Source organism: Labrus mixtus, chromosome 13, assembly GCF_963584025.1.
Source record: "Labrus mixtus chromosome 13, fLabMix1.1, whole genome shotgun sequence".
NCBI lineage: Eukaryota > Metazoa > Chordata > Actinopteri > Labriformes > Labridae > Labrus > Labrus mixtus.
In genome coordinates, this window is record NC_083624.1 from 11,228,209 (window position 1) to 11,244,649 (window position 16,441).

Here is a 16,441-nt window from a genome sequence, read left to right on the forward strand (position 1 = left end):
GTGTGGATGTTGTGAGTAATAGGGTCACACAAGCCCTGGGCAGATAGATGTCTAGTGTTGATCAGGGCATGTTGGGGCGTGTTGTCACCACTTTGGACAGGATGACGCTTTACCTGACTTGACAGTTGAATTGAAACCATATTGACTCAGTCCACTTCACCTGTATGAACAACCGAGTTCGACATTGTGACACTGTGTTTGTCTCCTCAATCTTAAAACCCATCGGATGTTGGCTGACGACCATTGAGGCTTTTCGGGTGTAGACAAATCTTGCAGGGCTTCCAGTGTAGCCTGGGGATTTCTAGATAACACATCTGATATTTTGGCCAGATTCGTCCACTTTTTAGTCGAGATTGTGTCGAGAAACGATAACTTGTATTTGAGAGTTATTTGCACTCAGATATTTACAGACTGAGATTAAGACAAACTTGATTCTTCGTCAGATGATAGCTGGGGAGGTTATGGGACTGTATTTCAGCCAATACATAGTGTCCCTTTAACCCCCCACAAGTGCTGATTTCCTAAATAAAAACTGAGCCTGCTCAAACTCGATGGGTCAGTACTTCCTGGACCTAAAATCTAAAACCAGAACGCTTACAACACAGCAGTCCTGTAACCTGGTTTACCAGCAGACAGCCACATGTCCTTGACAGGTGATGGCGTCAGCTGTATGTCGGACTAAGATTCCTGTTTCTTGTTGCTTTTGTCCTAAACCGACTCATTTGCCTGCTTTTATTCATCGCCCACCTTCGCACACCAACGGCCTCAGCCTCCAACGCCATCACTGCCATGCCATCAAATATCTCAAACCGGCTGTATTCTTTCAAAAGAAGAGAAATCAGACACTATCTATTCATGCTCACAGCGTTTCAACCAATTTGTTCACAGTGGACCTTCATTCATGAGGCGGAAGCTTTTTGTTGAGTTATGTGGGTTACTCTCAAGGACCCAGCGAGGGATTTGGTAACAGTCTGTTGTGAATACGGAAGCAACCATTTAAGATTTCTATGAAAAAATGTTGGTTTCCTGATAATCATGAATAAGGTGTATTCATTCATTTCATGACATTGCTAATGTATGAAAACAAACTATTCTGTTATTTAAAGCTGCCTTTTGAAATAGAAATACAAACAGTGGTCAGAAATCAAGAACCAAATAAAGATAAACAAAATGTTACGACGATGATCAAATACAGGATCAGAGTGGATTTAGAACAAGAAACTTTACACACATGTTTTAAGGAGCTCTGAGACTTATTTACACTTGTGTGATCTTTAATACTCAACCAACTCGATGTTTCATCAAATAACTTACCACTCATCTGAAATCACTCAGTTAAGATTTATTAGCTTTACTTTGGCGTGTAGTGCTGGATGGTGATCTGATCTCATAAACGTTGCATAAAGTTTTGTGGATGGGGGGCTCCATCTTCTTTAATAACCCTCTGGTAATTCATAGTGTAACTGAAATGTTATTTGTGAAGAGACAGGAAGTGATGCAGGACCACTGCTTTTTTTTTATAGCTTTTTACCCTTTTGTTCTATGTCTTTGCTATTTTTTTCTGCACAAAAACACCAAGTCAAACTCCTTTTATGTGTAAAAGTAATAAAAAACAATTCTGATTCTAATGGTGATTGTGTTGAATAGACATTGAGAGCAGCTTCCTGTTTAGAGTTAAACCTTAACCATGTCCTTCTTTTTTTGACTCTTGCAGATCAGGATCACACACAAGAACCAGGTCCCTATTTTGCTTGGCCCGCCCCAGAAGACGCCGTTCTTTTTCTTCAAGAGACGCAACCGGAGCCGCGACTAGGACACGAGCATACATACGCAAAACCAAACATGAACAGTTCATATTCATGCACATTTAAATGCCACCAACTGTATAGGCAGCTCCATCGGACGACTGGTACACGGTTCCCTGAATGGAGATGGAAAGTGGGAAGTTAAACAACGGGATCACAAGTGGAACGTTCCTTCAATCAGGACGCCTACAGACTATTTATTCCCAAAGGACGGCGCCCAAAGTGACAGGACTCTAAACCTACAGTACCAACCGTTCCCTGTGTAACCATCATCCTCTAGTCTCCTCTAGTCTCGTCTCCATACAACGCCCAGCCATGGATTCAGTTTCAGCCACTTGTAACGCCGAGCCGCACCCTGTCCAAACTACTCAGCCATAGGCCAGTACTGCACGGCCCGCGTAATCCAACTTGGGCTGCTGGGATTCCCTCACAGCCCCGTGAATGAAGTGGAGGAAGTCATAGTGGTTACTATGGGGGGGGGGGGGGGGTTAAACAAGTAGGTTGAATGAAGAATGAGGAAAAGCTCCAACACACTATAGTGGAAAATAGAACAGTGTGGTGTGGCAGTAGTCATGGTTGTTTACAAGACTACAGAGAGTAAATAAAGTAAGATCCACCTCCTCTTTAAAACACCTGTATGAATAATGGATCAGTGGTTGCTTGTAAGAGCACTCGCTGCAGGTCTCCCCGAAGACTTAGAGCACGGTACGGCAGAGAATGAGAGTGGAGGAAAGAGTGTCATCAATTATTGAGTTACTTTGTTTGTGGGTTGACGGCAGTGGGGCGTAACAGTGGCCTAGAATCGTTGGAACATGCAGGGAGGTTAGCCCCTTAGCATCACTGGCCTACAAAAGTGGATCCTGTACGGACCGGATCAGCAGGCGGAGGAAGTGTCTGGTCCACAAGTGCAGTTACCACCACAACAGTCTAGCTTGAAAGAATAGATTGGAAACATGTGTAGTTCATCTTTTTTTCCCTTCTTCAACAACTTGTTCCTCCTCTGAACATGGACTCAAAATGTTTAGTAAAGGGTCTAGAATGTTTCAGACCAGAAGCGAAGCAAGTTTTCCATCCATGGCGATCAAAGTCGACGCAAGAAAGTTTAGAGATACAAACTCCCGTCATTCGCTTGTTTGGACCAGTTAAATGAGTGCATGTATCATAGTTGATATCCCAACCTGCATCAAAAATGGACAGTCCAAACCCCTCCCCAAAAAATCAATGTTTCTGATGGGGGTTGGTTTATCTTTTAAATGCAACAATGCAAAACTGTAAGGCACTACAAGACTAAAACAAAGTCCTGAAAGCTGGTGTCCATCGGCCATAAACGTTGATTTAAAGGTCACATATTATGTGAGTCGCGAGACATTCTTGTACCAATCAAACCGAACCTGTTAAAGTCAACACAAGATGTGAAGAGATTCTAAATTCTGTTATAGGCCTTTTCGTTGGGCTTGTATGAGTTGAATTTATTTTTAAACTCAAGCGAGATGGTGCTGATGCTGCATCAGAAGAGCATTTCAGGGTCGATGTTCTCCAAATGTTCCAAACTTCCAACAGAGATGGATCCAAACTCCATTGAAAATCAAAGTTCAGAGGTTGTTAGTGTGTCTCGTCCTGCTCGCTAACGGTTAGAGCAAACACTAAAGGCAACAAAAAGCTAAAAGTTGTAAAGAAATTCTTGTACCTAGCCAAGCCTGCCCAAACTAACAGTCACCAAGCTGGCTCTGGAGAAGGGGTAGAATTTAAACAAGCTTTGTGCGGATCCTGATGACCCCAGGCACAAGGGCTATGTTAGCAGGTTTTGTCTTTGTTTAATAAATATGTAGGGGTAACGCAGTGGGAAATCTAGCCTCGCTTCTGGTCCGAGTTAAGCTTAACACTACCATCCAAATTGAATCTACAACAGCTCCAGTGAACTGTGTGCCAACGGATGCTTCTACTGGGTCAAGGATTGAAATAAATCCCCTCAAGGGTATATCATCATGCCCCTGAGGGTTTATTTACCACAGCATTGACCAGGGGAGGGGGGGGGCCTAAATTTATCCTTCTATTTCAGGGATGGTCTATCTCTGCTCCAGTGAAACCCTACGCCTAATTACCGTGTCAAACATCAGCTCACAATGTCAAGTTTGCTGTCACAGTGCAAATCCCAGAGCCTGCCCTGCCTGCACAGCGCTGCTGGGTGGCTTTAACGCATTCATGGTTTGTTTAACCGAGCCAAATAAAGACGGGCTGGAAATAGAGGAGGAATTGTGTTTTTACCAAGATGGAAAAAAAGGATGTTGTGACTCAGAAACTGTGGACCGGGGAGCTTAGATCAGTGTTTTATAAAGAATGTATCCATATCACTGTCCCCAAAGTATGGCTAAAATATATTACACAGTATGTGCAGAAAGAGTATATATTTGGAGAGTAGGTGTAGCTCACATATACTGTACACACGAATGTGATTTAATATATCATTGTTATTCAAATGTAAATCTTAGCTTAGAGGGATTCGGATCAGTGTTAGTCGCCATGCAGAGCTGCTACAGTCGCTCTCTGGAGACAGTTTTCCACTTTGTCTGATTCAGATCATTTGTACATGAACAAAAACATGCAACAAAAAAACAAAACGTGTAACACGATGATGATAATGTGCACCTACCAGCCGTTTTAGGGCCCGCCAGAGGTCCTCGCCGCTGACTGTGGTTTGCTTGAGTGCTTTGAGAGTGGGAGGTAAGGCTATACCAAGAATTAAGCTAATAATATCAAGCTTTAAGTCAAATAACGAGAGAGATAGTCTACTGGGCATTACAATGATTATTGAGATATGTTAATGTTAGCATGCTAAGATGCTTACAATGATAATACAGAGATGTTAAGCTAAGACATTATAAACTATATTTTCCATCTATAAGTTTTTAGTGTTAGCATGCTACCATTTGACAATTAGCATGTAAAATCTAGTAAAGCTACATGCTAACATGCGCACATTTACAATGGATATATTTTTATACCAATTTCATGACATGCAGTAAAGTTTTTCTTCATAGTTGACCGTGTTAGCATGCTAATGTTTGCTAACCTGAACTTGAGGTAGACTTCTGATGCTGGTCCATATTTTAAAACTCTCATATAGTGTTACAATGCTGGGTGTTCAAACTCAAGGTTTCAGATCTTAAAGAGACAGTTTGTTTTGTAACGATAAGACTCAGCCTGACTTCAGAGAAGGTTGTAACGGTAGAAACCAAAGATTATTTTGTCACACTTCATTCTTCAGAAAACGGCTGGTGAGGTCATCTCACACTGATATCTTGTAAATGTAAACGAGTGAATGTTAAAACTCACATGTGATCTGAGTTGGACGTTTGTGGAAAACATGTCTTACACCCCGCTGACATAAAGTGCATGTCAGAGGGAGACTGGTGAGACGCTCTGAGGGTTCAAACTGAGCTCCACTTTAGGGTCTGCCTTTAGACTCTGGTTCCCTTTAAAATACCCTAAAATAGTCATTACTCCTGTACCCAGGCTCCATGGAAACACAAAAGATGTCCAGTAAAGCCTCAAACACTCATTTTGAGTTCCTACATTCAGACTCAACATTAACGTGGAAATCGTTCGGGTTACTCTCGTGTCACTTGGTGTTTTCGGACCACAGCAAGTTCTTTATAGTCCAGAAAAGTTGGGTGTATGCACTGCAAAAACTGAGAATGATGGTAGCTGTTAGAAAAGCTAAAAGAAATATCCAATAAGAACGCTTGCCTGGTGCATGTGCTCGAAAACTTTAGTCAAGGTGAAGTGGTCCAATGGCAACTCTTAAATATTTATGCATAATTAACAGAGATCCACAGTAACGTTGGTCCAATGGAAAGGAGATACTGTTAGATCTTCAGGGAATTTTTTTCTGCAATACCACAAATGGCCACTGGGTGACTTGGAAGCAGGTTAGAGCAGTGGCAATGCAATCATGTGTTATTTAGGAATCCGTTGCACTCTACAAAATAACATCGAGTGACGTCATGAACCTTCGCTGGTCCAGACTTAGTTGAGCAATGTTGAGCTGAACACACAGAACAATGACGTTATCAGAAACCTGAGTAACCATTTGTTTTGGTAGCCTTGTTTTTTTTTTTAAAGATAATTGTTAACATTGTCAATCATAATTTTCAAGAAGTTTGAGATTACTTCCAACTGAGGTTATTATCGTTAACAAAAACTAAAATGTAAGAAGCCTTTACTTTAACTAGAACTAAAATAAAAACAATGCTTTACTGTAAAACGACGACTAACAGCGTGCCATCAGCGCTGTGCATTACGAAGCAGATCGCTCCCTAGCTAGTCGCGTGCCGCAGTCCTTATTTGGAGCGTGCCAGCAGCGTCGCTCCGCTCTGATCTAAACACACACCGAGTCTATTTTAAACAAAGCTCGCTGCAAGCACGCGTCAAGCTGAACAGAATAGATGGAGCCGGACAGGAAGTCAGCCAAAGAAACGCACAGAGCATCCTGTCAATTTCAAAATAAAACAGAATACACAAATTCCTGATTGTAAAAACAGGCACCGAATGAACATCAAATTAATCCGTGTGATCTTGTAGTTGTCCTGTGATCCCGAGGGCTGCAGCTGCTCATGGCTGTCCTCACACTCCAAATGGGGCAGGGCGCTCACTGTACTGCACTCACTCAACGAGCAGAGTTTTCTGTTCTTGGAGAACGCAGATTGTCATCAATCTTGGTGGTTTATGTTTCACTAAACACCAACTGAGGGTCATTAAAGATACATATCCTCGCCACAACATCACAAAATAAAAGCACTCAGTGCATCACGACCTCATCGATTTGTAGTCGACCACATGGGAGCCTGGGTGCAAAGAGAACTCAGCGGTGAAAGAGTGCATGTTTACAGTAAATCTACATCTATGAAAAGAATGGTTTTAGACAGCTATATTACCAAGTGTATATATTTGTTTATAATATCTTATCTGACATCACCGCATGCCTGCTGAATCAAAGGAAGAGTGAACAAAGAGGAGAGCAGCTGTTCAGACGTTTTCTTTGCTTCATGATTCCATTGACCGGATTTATTTTATTTATTTGTTGTGGTTTTATTTCTTCTCCTTTTTATTATTGCAGCATGTTTATAAAGCAGAGAAGAAGAAGAAGAAGGCTCTCTGGATGATGCTCCTACTATTACAAGATGCATTAGTGATTCATGGTTGGATCAAAGAGGAGACATGAAAGCCCACACAGAGTCTGTCTGAGAGAAGAACCAATGTGTGTCACAAATCCTGTCCAATCCTGTCCTTTGAAGTAATCAATTACCTAATCAGAGAAATTGATCTGCTCTGTGCCACACACACCCAAACAGAAGACAGAGACAAAGTAAAGTCACCATATCCCAAACAAATCGAGTCTTTGCCCAAAACAATTTAAAAGGAGTTATTAAATTAAGGCTGTCAAACCATTAATCACTAAATGTCAATAGTTAATCATGATTAATTACTTTTTAATCACATGTTTGAAATTCCATTATTTCACATTTTCTAATAAAATTAGTCAGGCTTTTATTTGAATGTTTGTCCTGTCTGAACTACTACTAACGTACTGAGAGTACTACTTCCTGTGTGCTTTTATTTTGAAATAAAGTAAGGCCCTTCCTGTAGATGGAAGGTTAGGACAGGAAGTTAAGCACAGAAACAGGAAGTGGTTAGGGATCCCAAAGTGAGGTCAAACAGCTCAAAGGAACGGTAACAAAGGTCAATGTGTGATGTCATAAGGTCAATGTGTGATGTCATAAGGTGGATATTACTTTGGACTCGTCAGCTGAGCTGTCTGAGAGTTTGTTAAAGTGAAATGAGACATTCAAAGATGCAGCAGTGTCCTTCTTTTACATCACTGAGACGACAGGGAGACGCTGAGGACGACTTTCTACGGTGAGCCTGAAGGGACAAAAGAGCATGAGATTAATGTGATTAACTAGTTAACGCTGACAGCTCTGATTTAAACCCAGACTTTAGACCAAACAAATAAAGATGATTCATCAATATGTGGCCTCCCAGCTCTCCGTCTTTTCTGCGTCATAGCAGCTGATGTTTGCTGCGTCACGCTAATGGACTGATGTACCTCGCCGCCACTGAGTTGAACTCTGTCAGCCAATAAAGGACTCGTCTTTATCTGCAGCTTTCTGAAGAAGCAACTTGCTGCTCTGAGAAGATAAGGCGGCAAAACCCATGAAAAGAAACCAAAACCAACCATGTGTTCCTCCATTTCTTTTTACACCATCTGTGTCTTCAACAGACACTGGATTAACGGGTCTTTAACCTTTCAGAATAATAATAGATCTCATGTATGTTACTGAATCCAAGAAGGGGTAGTGCTACATCTGTTGGGGACTATTTCCAGCCGTGGATGAATACAAACATTGGGATTTCTTTGGACGCAGGATTCTGTTTTTGGCATCAGATATCAGTGCCCAAGTTCACCGTTGGGAGCAGATTTTTCCCCCAGTCCAACATTTGGATTGCTAGTTGATCGTTTCTCAAGAAAACGGAGGCGTCAGTAAAACGATGTCGGCCGTCCCTGTTTGGTAGGAAACACTTACTGTGTGGTCGGTTGTTTTCTTTTCATGGGTTTTGTTCTTAATAAGAAGAAAAATGCAACATCAGCAGCCTTATCCTTTTGTTTTCCTTTACTACTTTTAAGATGTTTTAACGATGTCTGGGTGTGGAAGCGTTCAACAGGTTCCTGTAGTTCATCAGGTTACTTCAACTTTAAATAAAATCCACTGAAACAAAACAAACTGTGATCTTCCATTTCTGTGTCAGGGTTTCTGCTTCTGTTTCTGAGGAATCTAGCTGCTGGCGACACGTCAACTATCCTGGCAGGTTTTCAGCCCTGAACAGGTCTTTGGTCTCAAGACCACGTTTGAAGGTCTCGGTCTCATCACAGAATCGAAAGCATTTTTACTTGGCCTTGTCTCTGCCTGGGACTGGGTGGACTCTGGATTTTCAATCAAGACCGATCAAGACCACCACTGTTTGGCTATTTTTCCACGTCATCACTGTGATCAGAAGGAAAACTCCTCTTTCTAAAAGAACAAACAACTTCAATTAATTTGTAGTTAGATTTTTACCGGTGTTACGGTCTAAGTGAGGGACATGCCTCCTAAACATAAGATGATGATTTATGGTCTCTGTCTTGACTCGGTCTCAACCTGCCTTGGTCTTGTCTCGGTCTCGGAGTACTCTGGTCTCGGGTATGTCTTGGTCCCGGTCTGTGTGGTCTTGACTACAACACTACCTTTGCCTCTGCCTCTTTGTTTTCTCCTCCGGTGATGTTTGAATTGTAATTTGATGAGTCAGGAGAGAAGTCCTTGGATTCAGCGTCCACTAAAACCAGCCTCACACTGAAGTCTCTCTCTATTGGACGAAGTCCTTTATGAGTCAGATATTTCTGCAGGATGCAACATCATCTATTATTCTGATTATGGAATAGTGATTAAAAAGATATTTCACACGTTACACAGATTAACAGCTTTTGCAACCAAGTTCAGCATATTTCTGACTTTCTCTTTAAGGCTGGTTACTCACAAGACGATTTAAGGGCCCGATATTGACCCCATTCCCATCTGAGGCTTGACGTTACCAAGCAGCAACCTCTGGTGTTGAAATAAGAGGCTAATAGTGCAAAATCCTGCAGTTTCTCGAGTGTCCACTATTGGCTGGCTGCAGAAGCACAGGAAGTCACATACACACCCATTCAAAAAAGCCTGTTTTTAGAGCAGAAATTAACATGTTTACAGCCTTGTTCAAAAAACCAAATAGGTCTGATTAGCTCATGTCTCGATCGGCTCAGGTGAGCGCGGTGTAACAGTTTGTCAGGAGGCTTAAAACCCGCCTCAGCTCCAGCTCTCAGCCTGTCGTTAGGTTGACTGAAAGTCAGGCTGAGACAGCATTTCCAGCATGGAGACCGTCATCGACTCCAGCGCCCCCTGCAGGAACAGGTGGGGGACGTCACTCAGGCTTCAGCCATGGTTACTGTGTGTTTTTCCCTGTGCTGTTTGTCCCTTCTCCCCTTCTGTAGTCTCCAGCTCTGCCAAGGTGAAGCTACTGATTACACAACGAGGCGCACCTGGCCTCAGAGCTTAAAAGCCAAGTGCTGCCTTCAGGAGGCGAGAGAGGCTTTGGAGTTGAGACTGTGCTGTCTCGCAGTCATGGAGTTTGTGGTATTCAATGAGTTCCTGAGGCTATCTTTGTTATGGTTTAGTTATCCGTGTTGATAGTAAATCCCTTAGTTTGGACTTCGGTATGATGTGTTTAATTGGGTCAGTTTTATAAAAATGCACAGCTCTATGTTAGGAATTTGCAGCTCTGTCATCAATCAACAGAATCACAGACATGTGCTTCTATGTGAAACTATCTCAGACCCCTCCCCTCGCTTTCTGTTTGGTCCTCCCCCCCTTAGAGGTGGCTCTCCAGTCCAGTGTGATCCAGCTCTCGTCCCGCGACAGCCGAGCAGTATTGAGTAACTTTTGTGTAACAGCGGGGCGTACACAGCTGAGTGTCTGACAGTTTATTGATGCTCTTAACATCTGATCATAGAAATAAAGAAAGATTGTGAATCCGATATAACACGTCACATTCATCACACAGCTTCAGGAGATCTAATGAGGGGGGTTAAAAAAGTGGTGCATGTCACAAAAGTGATCAAAGGATCTGATTGATGAACCCCACATCTGTGTTATCAGGCCTCTGAGCCCCCTCAGGCTGTGGTGACTCCCATCACTCACATGTTCAAGGGCACATGACCTCCCTGTGTTTGCCACGATGAAAAAAATCCATACGTCCCACTTGTGTCTCTACTGTATATCACTCTCACTGTGTCACAATGTAATAGACAAAATCAGGCACCACATAAAGTCAAGTTTATTCATGAAGCACATTTCAGCAACAAGGCGATTCAAAGTGCTTCACACATGACAATCAAAAGCATCACGACAAAGAGGAAAATCACTAAATCAATCACAGAGAAGATTAATTAATGTGAAATAAATTAAGAAAAAGTTGATAAGAAGGGATTGTGGGTTATGGGAAAGCAACAATAAATAAAATGAGCGCCTCAGGTTCTCTCATCATTTGTACCATCGGTGAGGGCCATAGAAACCAAAGGCTGCCTCACCTTGCTTGGTTCTGGTTCTGGTTCTGGGAACAATGAGTAAACCTGTCCCAGAGGACCTGACGGGTCTGGATGCCTCGTAAGGGACTACAAGATCTGAAAGGTATTTTTTGCCCCAAGACCATGTAGTGCTGATTCTAGGATTTGTTGGAGCCCTAGGCAAAAGTAATGTCAGCGCTCAGCAGGGCAACGAGAGTGGATGCGGTCAGATGGGGCCCCCTTAGGGAGGTTTCCTACTGTCATTGCAAAATTTTCACATTTTGGGTTGCTGCTTTGGTCCAACGTTTGTCAGCTCTCTGGGACCCCCACTACTGGTCTCGGGCCCCAAGCAGTTGCCCTCCTTGCCTGTTGACAAGCTGCGCCCCATGAGGAGCAGCATTTCAAAATCTATCCTTTGACTCACACGAAGCCAGCGTTGACATCTAAGGACTGGTGTCATGTGTGTGTTGGTGAGCGTTCTGTCTGACGGATTTTTTTAAGTCCGACCTGTGAAAACACTGTTATAAGAATCCAGCGTGCTGAAAACAAAAGCATGAACATGTTTCTCTGAGTCCTCTGAGTGAGCAGGAGGTTATGCATATTGTCTATTTTTGGGCTACAGACTCTTTGCATGTTTGGATTTCTTTTTAGCTCCATTTAAACAGCATATGATCTAAACGTGCTCCATTGCGCCTGTTAGTGCAGCCTGATAAAGACTGAAACTTATCTTAATGGTTCATTTGAAGACAGTTACAGTGAATGACAAACTGTGAGTCAGTGACGGCATTAAAGAGACACATTTAATCTAAGATGAGAGTGAACTAACGAGGAGACAATGCTCTGATAACGGGGGACACGTTTTCCTGCTGGACGCCATCAAGATAACAGACACGTTAGATAATACGGTCGTGAACAAAAGAGGTCACACCTCTGTTAGTAACACATGATTAACCAAACATTATGTCATTAAGGTCTTTGATAAACTATAGAGGTGTGCAGTGGGAACAATATTCACATCTGCACTCCTGAAAATATCTAGATACTTTCAGGAGGACTGATCCAGATATTCTCCTGACCTGTTCACACATGCAGCTCACAGCGTGAGACTATCCCTGTCAGACAGGAGGGGGGGCGGAGTCTACTGAGGTAAGATGTGAGGGTAAAAAACGACGCGGAAGTAGCAGACGATGCGACAGAGTCCTCTCCTTCTATCAATGCTACATGTAGTTGAACAGAATCTCAATCTGAACTAAAGAGTGGAGAAGAACATACTGGAGAACAGGAAACATAATGCAGCAGGCTCATTAGAGCACGGAGATCGTAGAGGTGGCGTGCAGACAGTCTATGGTTGTGCAGCGATCACAGGGAATAAACGTCACCACCCCCTCACACTCGCTCCAGGTGAATTCTCCTGATTACATCCTGCTGCGTTCTCACATCAGCTCACTCTGACTTTCTGCAGAATAAATACGAAGAGGCTGGAGGAGGAACTCCGGGTGAAGAGAGAAACATTCAGCTGTCTGTGTTCACACATGACGCTCAGCCTGGAGATTTCAGGAGTTTTCTGCAGGTGTGAAAGCTCTAACAGCTCTGAGCGTTTGATTTCAGTTTATTTAACAGATTAACTGAGGTGAGCTCAACAAATCATCTCCTTCTGTTTTCATTCACACTTCAAACCATGTCCCAAGTTTCAGCTCACAGCACATTTTTAACAATAAGTATGACCTCACAGATTTGTTTCATCTTCTTAAAAAGTGTTTTTCTCTCTTATTGACTCTTAAACCTGAGCAGCTGCAGAAACAATCAATTCAAACACTCGATTCGCTTCATTACATCCGAATTCAACTTTATGAGACCACAACAACTTTTCTCTTTAAACTACTAAGTGTTGCTGGAGCTTTTTGCCCACCACATCAGAACACAGGGACGGTTTCAACGCTTGTCATTGTTCTCCTCCGCGTGTTGAAGTATCTTTCTGCCCTTTTGGCCCAGATATGTGGCCCAGCAGCAGCTTCCTGAAGAAGCAGAGAGAGAGAGAGAGAGAGAGAGAGAGAGAGAGAGAGAGAGAGAGAATCTGGATGAAAAGAGGAAGAGGCATTGAATTAAGAATGGAAGAGAGACAAGAGCGAGATAATAGAAGAAAGCATGGTTATACAACGGGGAGCCTCTGAAGAGTGTGCCTTTGGCGAGGCTTCTGGAGTACGGCTGCTAAGATAACAAGGCAGGAATTATCTCCCAAAGTGCTATTAATAGCAGACAAGTCACATCTTGTCCCTCAGTGAGAGAGCATCCTGCGCCCAGAGGCACTACTTTCCCATTTTAACTCGTTTTCAAATGTGCGCTTTGACAGACATTTGCAAGCCGGGACGGACCGCCAACACTCTCCATTATGAAGCCTCTCACCGTCTTCTGCTTCCACACAGTGACTGTTATTGAGCAGAGATTAAAGGTGACGTCTACTGATGGGCTAAAGACCAAGAACCAATATTATTCTTTGTGGTTTTATTTAGAGTTTGGTTAACAGAGGAGCGATAGCTGGGAAAGAACTGTAACCATGAGGCCTCTTTAGACGTTCAGGAGCTCTCAGCTATACCAACTATTCATGTTTAGGGGTAACGTAGTGGTTAGGGTGTGTGCCCCATGTACGGATGCTGTAGTATGTGATCATGTCAGGTACCTGCACGTTGGACAGAAAGGTGGTTGTAATGCAGTAGAGCAGGAAGCGGGGGATCCAGTGCAGTTTGAAAAGTCTGACGCAAGTCTGGCTCCTTTCCCGCACGTTATTCCCCACTCTCTTCAAAGCCAAAGAAGGCAAACTAACAGGTGTGGCAGCGATGGAAGTGGGGAAGAGAACTGATTCAGATAGAAGTGATTGTACCCGATCTAAAAAGCCTCTGCATGTTTCTAATAAGCTCCACGAGCAGAAACGTGCTCAAACTAGGATCAATATTGGAGATGCTTTAGAGGTTAGAACGCAGAAAGGTTTACAGACCGATGCAGAGCTGGCTAAACACTGAAGCTTCAGTGTCCACCACATGGCAACCTGCGTGAGCATCGACTCTAGAGAGGAGGGGGCGGGGGGAGACAGCTCTCTACAATGTTTAGAATCTGGACTGCAGTACCCATTTTAAACACTAGGGGTCAGAGTTACATATTGCTCCTTTATGATAAAAAAAAAATCCAACACATTTTGACATGAGCTTTTTTTAATTGGAGAAGTAGAGGATACTAATTATACACGTAATACAACAACCAGGCAGTGTGTTCCCATGGTTTCAGGTCGGAAAGTTGTCATGCTACGAAGAAAATGTGTGAATGTCTCTGTTACGAGTTATATTTGAGCAAAAAGTTTATGTGCAATACCTGGATTAATTAAAAGGAATTGAACATTAACAAAACATCTTTTGCCCCCCGATGTGATGACGCTTCTGACGTGAAGTTGTGAAGTCATGAAGTCGTCATGTCGTCAAGTCGGACACCTAATTATTTTCCGAGTTTCCGACTTGTTGTTCCGACTTGAGCAGGTGTTCGGTAACTTGTTTTTCCGATGCGTCCGACATGAATGCACCAAAAGACAGAAGAACAATTAAATGGCCTGATAGGCCCGATAACCATTGCTTGACTTATGTGTAAACATGTAAACGTCCTGATTGTTTCTTCAGTTTCGCTGAATTGAACGTTAACTTTCCTTTAACTGTTTTAGTGGAGTACGATCATAAATCTGTTGAGGTCGCTTTTTTAAACCGATAAGAAACAAACAACCAAGTGTCTCCAAACGTGGACAACAAATAACCGACTCTAAGGAAGACTGCATCAGCTGACGAGGATGATGTAATATGTTCATGAGCTCCACAGCTACTTAATGGACCTTGTGGTGTTGTTGCCAGGATCAAACATTAACTCTTAACCTCAGAGCTGCGGCAGATCGCTGATCCATCAAGGTGACCGTTGGTGTACGCCTCAACGGGTTCAGTGCGTAGTGTCTTTTGTGGCTTAGTGAAGGATTCTTGGTATCAGGATTAGCACACATGACACCAATGCGGCTCTGGTGACCTGGCTGTTATGTCAGTGTCACACTAACCTACAGTAGCATTCGTCTTCGAGGGAACAGGAAATTAGCGCTTAAAAATCCGCCTTCAGGACGCCCACGCTCACACTCAGTCAGAGAGAGAGAGAGAGAGGTATATGTATAGAAAGCAGCGTGTCACCCTGTTTGCATATGGCACATTTATTTAAGGAAAGAGTAAGAACAGCAACACAATGTGCTCGCGCTCGCTCCACACGCCTCCAAGTGACCACCCACCACATCCGCAGCTCAGAAGAGGTGCACACACAGTGGACCTGCAGGCTGCAGCTTCTGGAATAGTCTCACTGATATGTGTCCTCTGCTGTTTAACGCTCCACACATATTGAATCTGACAGGCGATATTTTGAAGGCCTCTCACCTCCACATTTCTGCTCCTCTTCTTCATCTCCAAACGGAGCGCGTACAGTGAAAGACAAGCTGTTTGCCTTTGGCCTTTCGACCTCTGAGCGTGTCTAACAAAGATAGCTCTGTGCGTCCTATGTGGTTGCTGCATGTGTTTGTCTTTTCCTGCTATTATTGCCTCTGCAGCGGGCTCATAATCTTCACATCGTGGTCGCAGGGATTTGACAGGGATTATAGTTTTCAGGCCAGCTGCTGCATTTTGTTTTAAACTGTGAGTGACGTTTGCAGGGCCGGAGAGTTTATATGAGGGATTTCTAATCTGGACGCCGGGGTGATAATGAGAAAGGTTATTTATTTATGACCTTAAACCTTTGGGCCTCGACAGCCGCTCCTTCACACGAACAAATGCTCACAGACAAGTCGTGATGTCGTATATTTCTCTCATGGTTTTATGACCATCAAGACTTAAACTGTTCATAATATTCGTCTGAACAAAGAGTACATCTCCAGATTTGTATCTGTTGATAAACGACGTACTTTCAAAAAACATACAGAGAAAAACTCTGCGCTGTTGTCAACCTCTTTACTTTATCAGCAGAGTGTCATTAACACCTTAAAGCTCACATATTCTCCCCCTCTTCATCCAGTGTAAATAAGTCTAAGAGCTCCTCAAAACATGTGTGTGAAGTTTCTTGTTCTAAATCCACTCTGATCCTGTGTTTGATCATGTCTATAAACCCCTCTATTTCAGCCCCGCTCAGAACAGGCTGTTTCTGTGTCTGTACCTTTAAATGTAGATGTTGCTGTGTCTGACCACGCCCCCTCTCTGGAAGGGCTTGGGTGTCTCGGTGCTTTCTCGCTCCATGTCCTATTGTTTACGGTGAGAAGGCAGACTCAGAGGGCAGAACAAACACCTAGCTGTGGGAGTGTCACCCACCTGGGGGAGGGGTTACTGCCCTTTGTGATGTCATGAAGGGAAAATCGCCAAATGGCCTGTTTGAGCACACATTTTCTGAAAAGTGGAGCAGGAAAAAGACGCAGAGAATGGACTTTGGACTTATGGATTTTTCA

The 16,441-nt window shown here is 43.2% G+C and overlaps 1 protein-coding gene across 1 annotated transcript in view; it reads left to right on the forward strand.

Annotated features, from left to right (window-relative positions):
- The window catches only part of LOC132986966 (diacylglycerol kinase beta), a 104,683-nt gene extending 96,096 nt beyond the window's left edge, over positions 1 to 8,587 (forward strand). The window contains exon 26 of the mRNA XM_061053705.1: positions 1,715 to 8,587. Coding sequence (XP_060909688.1) covers positions 1,715 to 1,813 — 99 coding nt within the window. The 3' untranslated portion in view covers positions 1,814 to 8,587. The remainder of the gene's footprint in view (positions 1 to 1,714) is intronic.
- The last annotated feature ends 7,854 nt before the right edge of the window (positions 8,588 to 16,441 follow it).